The sequence below is a fragment of the Culex pipiens genome, chromosome 2, assembly GCF_016801865.2.
Source record: "Culex pipiens pallens isolate TS chromosome 2, TS_CPP_V2, whole genome shotgun sequence".
Taxonomy (NCBI): Eukaryota; Metazoa; Arthropoda; class Insecta; order Diptera; family Culicidae; genus Culex; species Culex pipiens.
Window position 1 is genome coordinate 203,873,059 of NC_068938.1, and position 12,613 is coordinate 203,885,671.

At 38.3% G+C, this 12,613-nt stretch overlaps 1 protein-coding gene across 4 annotated transcripts in view; it reads right to left on the bottom strand.

Moving 5' to 3' along the window:
• Nucleotides 1–276: 276 nt before the first annotated feature.
• Nucleotides 277–12,613, bottom strand: part of LOC120416358 (uncharacterized) — a 221,116-nt gene continuing 208,779 nt past the window's right edge. For 2 of the 4 annotated variants that reach the window (XM_039578092.2, XM_039578090.2), the window contains 2 exons: nt 6,024–6,720; nt 277–5,638 (listed from right to left, as the gene is read on the bottom strand). In XM_039578092.2, the coding sequence (XP_039434026.1) occupies nt 4,436–5,638; nt 6,024–6,720 (1,900 nt within the window). In that variant the 3' untranslated portion in view covers nt 277–4,435. The remainder of the gene's footprint in view (nt 5,639–6,023; nt 6,721–12,613) is intronic. The other 2 variants (XM_052708808.1, XM_039578091.2) reach the window with 2 other exon arrangements.

Here is a 12,613-nt window from a genome sequence, read left to right on the forward strand (position 1 = left end):
GGGTGTGCAATTGCTAAAACTTCTAGCCATTTGGTTTTATTTTACGACCAGTGCTCGTCTTTTTTTTTCCTTTGGATGATGATGCTACTTTTTTGTTCTGAATTTTCCTCTTGGCAAAAAGAAGAAGCTTTCACTCGTTTTATTGTTTGTGAAGGACAACTATTGTGTTGCGACTTTGTTCGGTGAATGGCCAAACTTTGGGTTAGCATCTTGTGGGGATGTTAGATTTGTGTTTTTTTTTTGTTCCTAACCAAAACTACTTGCGATTGGTTCAAATTCTGATAAAAATAGATCAATTTCTTCCCTTTCTCAAAATAAAAGCGATCCCAAAGAGCTCGTAAAAGGATCCGCCCCCTCCAAATGGAGCGGCTAAAAACTCCTCGGAAAAGCCCATAAACAAGTGATAATCGTACATCAAGTAAATTTATGTTGATAAACAGCGGCGTCGGCAGTGGAATAAGCACCTGCTTTTACGATGGTCCTAGAACTCCACCGCTCGGTTCGAAATTATAGTTGTTGTTATTAGCCACCCACCCACCGGCGTTTACTTCCGCGACGAGCAAAAAAAGAACTCCACTGGAAGTCACGAAGAGGGTAAAAACTTGAGGGTGTAACGTGCAAAAAATAAAAGTAGATTGGATCAGAATAGGCTTCTTTGAAGGGAAAATGGAGGGTGGTACCACCTGTCTGGTGCGTTTGCCTTCGTTTGCCCATAAGTCATTCGTGCGTTGCAAATCGGACTTTTTTTCAGGGGGTTGAGAGGGGTCTGCCGAGGTGTTTCACCTCGATTGCGGACGTCAAATTGAAGTTTTCAGAGGTGGATATCGTGGTGAAACTTGATGTGAAGTGATCAAGTGTTGTTGGTGAGGAAAAGAGATAACTGCTTTAAATTGGTAAGTATTTTTATTTTATTTATTTATAACTTTACAGAAATAATTTATATTTTATATATTTTTATTCATTATTGTCAAGAAAATAATGGGAATCCAAAAAAGTGTTGATTTTTCAAAACATAATCACAAATACGAAGTAATTACAAAAAACTAGTAATTTCAAACAAAAATCATGTCACCAACATATATAAATATTAAGCAATCTACAAATTCATCATGAGTAACTAAAGTTCAGACTCGATTATCCGAAGGCCTCGAAAAATTTTTAAAGTTAAGCTTGAACATAACCCCAAACATGGTCTAAACTGACATAGAATTTTTAAATCCAAGATGGTGGCCAAAATGGTGGGGTAGAAATACTGAAAAATGTATTTGGCAAGCTAAAAGGCAATTAACAACTCAAGTTTGCTTTAAATGGGGTCACAGAATTGGAATTAAATTTTTAAAATAAAAAAATGCGAAAAAAGTATGTTTATGACTCGATTACTTGAAGTCCCATAAAATGTCAAATAATTGAACTAAAAAAAACAAAAAAAAAATTTACTTCGGATAATCGAGCTAGTTTAACCATATCAAAACATATAAACTTCAAGATTCCCAATATTTTTTTTAAATATTTTTTTAATTTAATTTTGTTTACATAAAACAATTTTTAATTATTTAGGTTTCAATTTCAACTTTTTTGACACACTTAAAAATTTGAGATTTTTATTTTAATTTCTGATGCTTTATTCCATTTTTTAGCAAGAATTTTCTAAATTTTTTGAGAAGCCTACAAATTAAGATCACCGATCAAAGTGTTTGAATCGTGAATCTTAAAATTTGGATAATCGATAATATGACAAATCTTGAACATAACCAGGAAATTTTGCTCAGAATATAGGGTCAAAAACAAATTTTTTTATGGACTACATTTTTGTTTTTGACAAGTTTAATACTTTTCATAACATTTTATTTGAATTTTTCAAATATTTTTACTGATTTTTTTTAAATAATATTACAAGTACAAATTTGATTTTTTGTCCCTCAGCTTTGGCCGAAGTCGAGAGAGAGACAAGAAAAGTCTTTATTTAATATTTAAAACCTTTTTATGATTTCTGAACAAAAGTACAAAAAAAAAATTGAAACAATATTACTGTCACAAAATTGAATTTTATTTAAACTAGTGCGCATTTCTACTGTCACAAATTTTTGCTTCCTGAACTACTCTTTCAAAATTTCAAATTTGTGGAAGACTTAACGTCATGATTCGAATTCCCGGACGCTTCGAAACCCGGACACTTCAACTTTCTTTATCAATTATTTGGATATAAGTTCGCATTATGAATGTCAAAACTGTGTTATTTGATGAATTCTAACATCAACTTTCATTTAAAGTTTGTTTGGACGCTGTAGTTAATGCCAACACAATTAAATTAAATAAAAATATGAGTTTACCAAAAATGCGAAACATTTCAACGGAAATATTTCATAGGCGTCCGAAGCACCGGGAAGGCAAAGCAGAAATTTATGTTTTTGATTTTCTTAAATTCTAGCCATTTTTTATATAAACTATCGATTATTTTGATGTTAACAGCTTATTTGAGACCTAAAGAATGCCATTCACTAACATTTCAGTCCAAATTTGTGCGATTCATAAGCAAAATCGAGTGTCCGGATTTCGAATCAGCTTTTAACAGTGTCCGGGATTCGAAGCACAACAAATCATTTTAGTTTTCAAATTCTGATGAAAAATTGTTAGAAAAGGCATATTTTGCATGCAGTCTCCTAAAACTGACTGTTTATACTAAATCCTGATGATATTTCTACATTTCCAACTTATTTCATGATTTTTTGCCAGCTATAACAAAAATAATATGGTACTAAGTGTCCGGATTTCGAATCATGACGTTATCAACATCAATTTTATATAAAAGTGCACGAAAAAACGTTACAAAATATATTCTAAATAGTTTACGATCAATTTCACTTGTTTTCCAATGCAAATTTAATTTTTTTCGATGGCTTTTTGATTTTTTGGCAAATTTTTTAAGGGTAGAGGGACAAAAACTTGAAATAAAATTGGAACTGACCCAATAATAGATTAAAAATCATGAAAAATTATTGAAAAATGTCATTTGAATTACTGTTTAAAGAATTTAAAACAAGCAAAATAAAATTTTGAATTTTGAGGGTTGAAAATTTGGTTTCAGTAATTTGAAATTGTTGAACTTAATTTGTAAATTAACAACTATAGTCTTTTCTCTGACAGAGGAAACAAGATAGGTAAACTAAGTAAATGAATCAACGTTGGAAAATAAACTTAAAATTTAATATTTGCCAATCAAAAGAATTATTTGACATTTCGATTTACGAAACTTGAAACACTTCTAAAAAAAAGTATTCAATTAAACTGTTTAAATCATGTTGAACTTGGAACCTAACATTTTAAAAGGGCACATCACTTTTGTAAACAAAAGTGTATTCCTTTCATAAAAATGTCAGTTAAAATAAGGTGTGTGAGGGATGCACTTTTATTTACAAAAGTTATAATATTATAATTATAATAAGCCTGTTCAAACTGTTAGATAAAAAAGATAAGCAAGAATAGCATTCCATATACATATAATAAAATATTTAAACAAAATGATATTTCAAGCATTTTGTGAACAAATTTAATAATTTAAGCAAATTGCTGACTGCCGGCTAACAAATAAACAATAGTGGGACATGTAGAAAAATAATCTAAAATAATTTATCACTAGAGCCATCTAGTTGTGAGTGCGCGCAACACGGAAATACATTGAGGCAACTGTCAAACGAGCTGTGGTGAATTTATAATTGCCGTGGTGAGTTTTTGATGTTTCAAAATATCAGTTCAAGTGTGGATTTATGAAAATTAGGATAGATTTGCCTCATCTTTTTGGCTGTGATTTCACAATACGTTAATTTGGATAATTTTACTTGAAATTCTTAAATAATCTTGCAAGAGCCATCTTGTTGAGAGCGAACCAAAGCACCAAACAATAGAAACTGTCAAATATGTGTAACTCTGTGGTGAATATAAAATTTGCTACTAAATTTCGGTAGAATTTCACCGAAATCAACAATTTTAAATGTTTCGATCGTTCTACAGTTGAAAAATCGATTGAAATCTATTTTCCAATCAACCCAAAGTTCTCAACTCCATCGTTGCACCCCTCGACGTCTATCTAGTTCCAACTTACCCACACACACACCTATAATTTGCCGCAACAACAACTCCTCAACGTTCTCTTCACGTCACGCCAAAGGCCAATTTATGGCCACAATCAACCCATAGTTGAGACTCTTTCCTTCCAAAGCCACTTCCGGCGCAGAAAAAGGGTAAATTTGCGTCTGGCAACACTGCTGCTCGCCCGCGTCACGCACCCCGGAAGGGATCAATTTGCGCGTGTTTCGCGCGATTCGTATCTTCCCGACCGTAATTCTAGAGTGTGGATAGTTGGAGGGTTTCGTAATTAAAATATTTTGTCCTAAATTCGTTATTCTAGCCTAGAGTGGGGTTTTGGGGTGGGATGTTCCTAACCGACGTACGGGAAGGGTGCGTACGGCGCCGGGAAGTACCCGGGGAAGGCGGCCGCCGTCGGTTGGACGGCCACGGATTGCGTCAAGTAGGTCGTGAGCTGGGTTGGGACGACCTTCGTGGAGTAGAGCGTAGTGTAGGCGGTCTTGGCGCCGAACGTCAGCTTCAGGATCTTGCTGTTGGTTTCGGTGACGACGGTTTGCGTGACGACCGGGGTCGACTGGAGCTGGAGCTGCTGGGTCGGCTGGATCTGGAAGGGGTTCAGTTGGGGGATTGGCGGGATCGGGAGCGATGGCAGCGTCGTGGTGACGACCTCGTAGCTGGTCTTGGTGATGGTTCCGATGGGGCGGGAGATGGTGCTGAAGATCGTGTTGGCACCGTTGATGATGGGGAGGACGTGCGATTCAAACACGGTTTCCAGCTTGACGATCGGTTTGGACGAAGTGATGACCGACGGGATTTGAGCGGCGGCAGCCGGGTTCAACAGTCGAAGCAGCGCCAGCTGCTGCAGCTGATCCGGAGTCAAGTTCGGGGTTGTGACCGGAGCCTCGGTCGTGATCTTGTTGGCGTCCTTCTGCGACGAAACCTTCTTCTTCGGCCGCAACTTCTCCGGAATGTTAGTCTTGTCAACCTCGCTCAAATCAAAGTCCGACCCAATGCTCGACAGATCCAAATCCGACGGCAGTCGCTCTCGCTTCGGCTTGTCCTCGTCCTCATCGTTCTCATCGCCAAACTCCAACTCCAGATGCAATTCCGACCCAGCTTCGTCCAACCGACTGTTGAACTCATTCAGCGTCTTCGACGGCACAAACTGGTACAACTCCATCGGCGGCAGCGTCTTCGTCGCCGTCACCAACCTCGTAACGTGATAAGTCTGAATCAGCGTGTAGCTCGTAGTATCGGTGCCGTCCCGAATCACCGGCAAGATGTGCGTCTTGAGCATCTCCTGCGTCGTGCTGAACGTCTCCGTGAGCGTCTCCAGCGGGGGAGTTTCGGTATCACCGGAAAGCGTGATCGCAGGCAGTGTGGCGATGCTGGAGTCCAGCAGGTTGCTCTCCTTGTCGATGTGGCTGGTCGTGGCGAGGATGTTCTCCGTGAGGGGTTCCGTAAGCGAGGGCGTGATGGTGGCGGTTTCCTGCTCCAGCGTCTTCTCGAACGTTGACGTCACGGTGATGTAGCGGGTGTTTTTTATGGTGCCAACCTGGAGAGGAGAGATGCAAGTTAGTCGTTTTACAGATTCCCAAAATTCGATTTCAATCCTGCATTATTCTAATTGCTGCAAGTGCGACAACTGGCCAAAGGGATTTTAGTCAGAACGCGTTTGACACACGTACATGCCTGACTATTGTGGACATTTTTAATTATAACTCGAGACTCCGGAAACCAAATTCAACCAAACTTCGGGACAATGTACAGAATGGTCAGACTAACAAAATGTGTTTGTTATTGTTTAAACTGCATGCCCTAGTTTTTGTTTATTCAAGGCCAAACATTAAAACGCGTTTTTCTCGGAACGTCAAAAAGCGACAAACGTGAAGATAGCCCGACAGCGTCGATTTGAACAATTCCCCAAAAATCATACTCACCTGGAAAGTGTACGGCGACTTGATCGTCGCAATCTCGTAGTACGTATCCTTAAAGTCGACCGGCGTCGAAATCTCCACCTTGATCGTCTCCACCGGATACCGGCGCTCAATCTGGTTATCGTTCTCCGCATCGTTCAGCACGTTCCCATTGACCGATCCGCTCTGGTCCAGATCCACATCCGAATCGACGACCTTCTCCGGCTGCCCATCCCCATTCTGGGTGAGTTCATTGTACTGCACGGAAGTGTCCGAAATCGGGGCGTTCGTCAGATTCTCAACCGTGTCCTTGGGCTTCGTCGCGCCGGTCTGCTTGCGGATGTTCACCGTCGGCTTCGGTGGGCTCTTGTACTGCCAACGGCCCGGCGATCGGTTCAGCTTGAACTTGTACAGACTGGTCGAGGTGGTGGAGTCGGAACCCTCCGGCGGGGTCGGTCGCAGGTTCGGCTTGAACGATCGTCGGTCGGCTTCCGGCTGTTGCTGATGGTGCTGCTGCTGGTACTTGGGCGCTGAATCTCGTTGGGATGGCGATGACGGCGAGCTGCTGTGGGATGACGAACTTGGCTTGAAATTGTTTCGAGAGGACTGTTGCTTGTGGCGCCGGTTGTTGGCATAGGCAGGAGTACTGCTCGCAGGTTCACTGAAAACGGACACCGTCGCCAGTTCCACACTAGATGTAGAGAATCGGTTATAGCGAGTGCTGCAAACGGGGTTAGAGGTGGGTTTTCGGTGGGGTGGGGTGGGGTGTTGGGGAAGGTGGAGGTGGGAAGGGGTAGAAGAAAAAGAACAAAAAAAGAAAAACATATGTACAGTCACCGTGTGGTGTGGTGTATTTTCACTGTGCGGGTCACGGTGGGTCAAAGTGTCACTCTTTTATCTTGTCAACAGTGCTTAGTTATTATTTTGTTTATTTATTTTTTTGCTGTGAAAATTATCATGTTTTTAAATTCAAAGTTCTCAATAAAATTTAAAAAAATACTAGAATTCAAATCAACATAGTAAAAATCACATTGAAGCAAGAAATTCTTCATTTTCCTCAAATAATTGTTCCAAGTAATTTAATATTATTATTTTTCAATTGAGCAATTCTCTGAAATATCAGCAATTCAATTTTTTTTGTTATCTTTTTTTGTGCCTTCGGTATTTCCAAAAAAGCCATTTTGCATTATTAGTTTGTCCATATAATTTTCCATTCAAATTTAGCAGCTGTCCATACAAAAATGATAAATAAAAAATCAAAAATCTGTATCTTTTGAAGGAATTTTTTGATCGATTTGGTTTCTTCGGCAAAGTTGTAGGTTTAGATAAGGACTACATTGAAAAAATGATACACGGTAATTTATTTTTGTGATTGTGAATTTTACTTTTTGTCGCTAAAACTTGATTTGCAAAAAAGCACTATTTTGATTTTTTTTTCATTTTGTTATGTGTTTTAGGGGACATTAAATGTCAACTTTTCAGAAATTTTCGGAATGTTCAAAAAATCTATGACCGAGTTATGATTTTTTGAAACAACACGGATTATAAAAAAAATCCAAATATTGGTCGCAAAAATTTTTCAATTTAATTTTTCTATGTAAAATCGAATTTGCAGTCATGAGGAGCGGCCGTGGCTGACTGGTTACGGTGTTCGCTTTGTAAGCGAATGGTTCTGGGTTCGATGCCCATCTGCTCCCAACGAGAAAGTTTAGAACACAGAAATTAGAAATGATTGAATATGAACGAAAAATCAAAGTCACTCGAGACGGGGTTCGATACCCCGTTCTTTGGATTGGTAAGCAAAAATGCTAACCACTAGGCCATGACGACTTGGTGAACTTGGACTGGAATTAGGACTACTGTTACAGAGAGCGAGTTGTGGCGCTATAACCACGGCGAATAGTGTCCAGGGCATTCGTGGAAATACAATGTCCCATCCCAGAGGGTCCCGGAGTACCAAACCTTCTTAGCATGGTGCTCCCAACGAATACATCCAAAATCTCGGAGCGTATGGTGGTGTGTCCCCACGCTTCTTCCTCCCCTGTCGATTCAGAATTGTGTTGTTGTTCGAACACTCTGTGCTCAAACTCAACCCAATTACGAGTCATCTCTGCGATACGGCTTTACGCAGTAGGCCTGGCCGCTTTAACGCTTGTGATGTGTCAATGCATTCCGATGCAATGGCGCACTACAAATGTTAATAACTGACAAGAAGAGTGCTAGGCGTCATCTAACCTAAGGCACTCTCCAGGATCCCTTCGAAAGATTGGCTGCGCTAGGGTCTGATTAGATTAGATTAGATTAGTAAAATCGAATTTGCAGTCAAAAAGTACTGAAGTGAAATTTTAATAAAGTGCAATGTTTTGATAATTTTTGAGTAACTTTTTTAAAAACTGTCTCATTTATTCATTTTTTCAAAATAAGTACACTTGTTTGCCCACGCTTGAAAAAAATATTTTTGAAAAGCTGAGAAAATCTCTATATTTTGCTTTTTTAAATATGTTGGTACGACCCTTACTTGCTAAGATATTGCTATGGAAAGATTTAAAAACAGGAAACTGATGTTTTCTAAGTCTCACAAACACAACCCACTATTATCTAATGTCGATATCTCAGTAACCAATGGTTCAATTTTCAATGTTAAAATAAAAAATATTAAACATTAGGAAAATTTTCCGATCTTTCCTGATTTTTTTTCCTCTTCCAATTTTTATTAAATCGAGACTAACATTTCAAAAGGGCAAAACATTAAATATAAGGCTCATTTGGAATGTTAGTCCTGATTTAAAAAAATTAAAATATTGTTTTCGGAAAGATTGGAAAATTTCACGAATGTATCATATTTTAACATTGAAAATCGAACCATTAGTTGCTAAGATATCGACATTACAAAATGGTAGGTTGTTTGGATGAGACTTTTAAAACATAAATTTTCCTGTTTTAAAACCTTTGCAAGACAATATCTCAACAACTAAGGATCGTATCAGCAAAGTTCAATAAAGCAAATATAGAGAATTTTCTTAGCTTTTCAAAAATATATTTATCAAAAGTAAGCAAACATGGGCAGTACCTAAAACTAATTATAACTTGAAAACATTGCACTTTATCAAAGTTTCACTGAAGTACTTTTTGATTTCAAATCCGATTTTACATTGAAAAATGCAGTTGAAAAATGTTTGCGACCAATATTTCGATTTTTTGAAAAATTCAGTATTGATTCAAAAATTTATAACTTGGTTAAAGATTTTTTTTGCACATTCTGGAAATTTCTGAAAAGTTGGCATTTGATGTCGCCTAAAACATATCAATAATAAAAAATAGTGTTTTTTTGCAAATAAGTTTTATATGTATGTATGTTAGCCTGTCCCATTTTGAGGTCATGTCGAGGAATTTCAGGTGCTCACTTCTTAAATGATAGATTATGATGTTAGGAACAATGTTTTCTTAGACAAGAAAAAATAATAAAATACTTTCTCGCACCCCCTAGTCAATTTACTAAAAAAAGTCACTTTTTTGAACAAATTCTCTAAAATCGCTTGGAATCAATACAAAAACTGCTTCGATCAGGTGTGTATTATCTTCAAACGATAGGTTTTTGTCCATAGATTAAGATGCACTATCAATATTGGACCAAAATTTAAGTTTTTGGACTCTCCCAGGCGGATTTGTGTCGAAAAAATCGCATTTTTTCGAAACTTTTTTCAGAAATGTTCATTTAATTTAGGGTAGCCTATTTTTCCCAGTAAAACCAATACATGCAGCTTGTAGGAAATTTCATGGCGAACATTTTTCCCTCTGAGAAAATCCAATTTCGACACTCCAGAGCCGAGATATTTGAGTTTTAGTGAGGAAAAAAGTGGCAATTTTCAAAATTTCTCAAAATTCAGAAGCAAGGCCTACTAATTACACGATGTAGCAAGCATATGTCTCAAAGGTCAGGGTATGCTTTTTTATAGTAATTTTGGCCGCTGAATCCGAATCTGAAATCAAATTTCGTGTAAACAGTGATGTTTTGGAGCTACACCCTTTTGGAATGTTATTTGCGTGTTTAAGAGGCAGTTTTTGTAAATATTGCTCGGTTTGTTCTAGAGGTCGTATCGAGGTGCTCCGATTTGGATGAAACTTTCAGCGTTTGTTTGTCTATACATGAGATGAACTCATGCCAAATATGAGCCTCTACGACAAAGGGAAGTGGGGTAAAGACGGGCATTGAAGTTTGAATTTTCCGAGGATTTCGAATATGCTATGGGACAATAACTAACGTTGTAAAATGTTTGTTCTAGAAAAATCGAAAAACTATGAGGAAAACTGCGATTGGCCAAAAAGTTATTACCGTAGGCTTATAGTCCATGAAATTCCCTAACTTTTGAACTAAAAGAGTATGGGTGTTGCTGACTGTTGCAAAAAGATATTGAGGTTTAAAAAAAACCATTTCTAACAGTAATTTGCAAAAGCTATGAGAAAATGTTAAACCAATCCTGGATGTCTATGGCTCATTCATTTTGAAGTGCTTCAAAAGACCTTTCGAATGCATCAAAGAGAGTTGGAATTGATGAAGTTTTTTTGTGTGTGTCCAATACCCGCTAACCGGTAGCGATATTATGGGAAAGTATAATTTGCATCAGACTTTGTATATGCCGAATGCTGATACAACTTATCTCAGTCCCGGGTATTAGGTGGTGATAGCCCTCACGCTGCTTCCAACGACCCGTTTCAGAATGACAGAGCTCCTTGCGGTCCAATTCCGAGGTCGCTGGGCATTGTTCGGCCCCGCCTGAACATAGAAGCAAGCATCTGAAGGAAACTCGATCTATATTTAGACTTCCAATCCCGTCAGGCAAATCAGGGATCAGCGCGTATTTATTATGATAAGGTAACATGTTTCAACACTACGGATCATTTCACTGCTAGAGTGTAAAACCTTTTGATGGCCGACTGCTTAGCGTCCCAGACCACCAATCCAAAGGCGTGAGTTCGAATCCCACCTGATTCATTTTCGTTTTTGTTCATATTCAAAGTTCAAATTTCTGATTCAAAATTTTAAAGGTACCGACCGGGATTTGATCCCTGAACCTTCTGCTTGTAAGGCAGAAGCCGTAACCATTAAGCCACGGAGCCGGTGAGTTGGAATTGATGAAGTTTTACTAAAATGCGAGCAATTATAAGATTTTTTATGTTTTTTGGACCTCGAACTTCAATGCCCGTTTTACCCCACTTCCCTTTGTCGTAGAGGCTCATATTTGGCATGAGTTCATCTCATGTATAGACAAACAAACGCTGAAAGTTTCATCCAAATCGGAGCACCTCGATACGACCTCTAGAACAAACCGAGCAATATTTACAAAAACTGCCTCTTAAACACGCAAATAACATTCCAAAAGGGTGTAGCTCCAAAACATCACTGTTTACACGAAATTTGATTTCAGATTCGGATTCAGCGGCCAAAATTACTATAAAAAAGCATACCCTGACCTTTGAGACATATGCTTGCTACATCGTGTAATTAGTAGGCCTTGCTTCTGAATTTTGAGAAATTTTGAAAATTGCCTCTTTTTTCCTCACTAAAACACAAATATCTCGGCTCTGGAGTGTCGAAATTGGATTTTCTCAGAAGGAAAAATGTTCGCCATGAAATTTCCTACAAGCTGCATGCATTGGTTTCACTGGGAAAAATAGGCTACCCTAAATTAAATGAACATTTCTGAAAAAAGTTTCGAAAAAATGCGATTTTTTCGACACAAATCCGCCTGGGAGAGTCCAAAAACTTAAATTTTGGTCCAATATTGATAGTGCATCTTAATCTATGGACAAAAACCTATCGTTTGAAGATAATACACACCTGATCGAAGCAGTTTTTGTATTGATTCCAAGCGATTTTAGAAAATTTGTTCAAAAAAGTGACTTTTTTTAGTAAATCGACTAGGGGGTGCGAGAAAGTATTTTATTATTTTTTCTTGTCTAAGAAAACATTGTTCCTAACATCATAATCTATCATTTAAGAAGTGAGCACCTGAAATTCCTCGACATGACCTCAAAATGGGACAGGCTAATGTATGTATGTATGATCCCCATACCCGCAGGCAACTTGGTCCTGGAACACATGTGAGCGCTAGGTGAACAATTCGATCATCTTTTACTCCATAATCTGTACACCTACGTGCATAAGTTTTTTTGCACGAATTTTAATGCTACAAATACCGGCGCATAGAACAAAATGGTTTCCCGCTTCTCTCCCCAAGCGCCGGAAATTTGTAGCGGGTGTAGGGATACTTTGCATAGACGCCCTTGTTCCCATCACGTCACTGAGGGTATGGAGCGACGAGAAATTAATAAGCATGCCCCCCTAGTCGAACCTTCATTAGAGAAGCAGGCAATCCACAACTCACAGCGAACGACCAAGGGAACACCCTACCGCGTATTTAGTGGAAATTGGCGTAGTTAGTCTTGAGTGGAATGAGTGAATGTTAGCGTATAAATGAAAGTTTTTTTTGTATTATAACAAGAACGGGCTCACCAAATTATGTATCTTCAATACCAGCTTCATCTTCAGTATCAGGAGTGGTCCGATTTGATTAACTTGAGATCCGTCGACAAACTTGAAACAGCCAGATGGT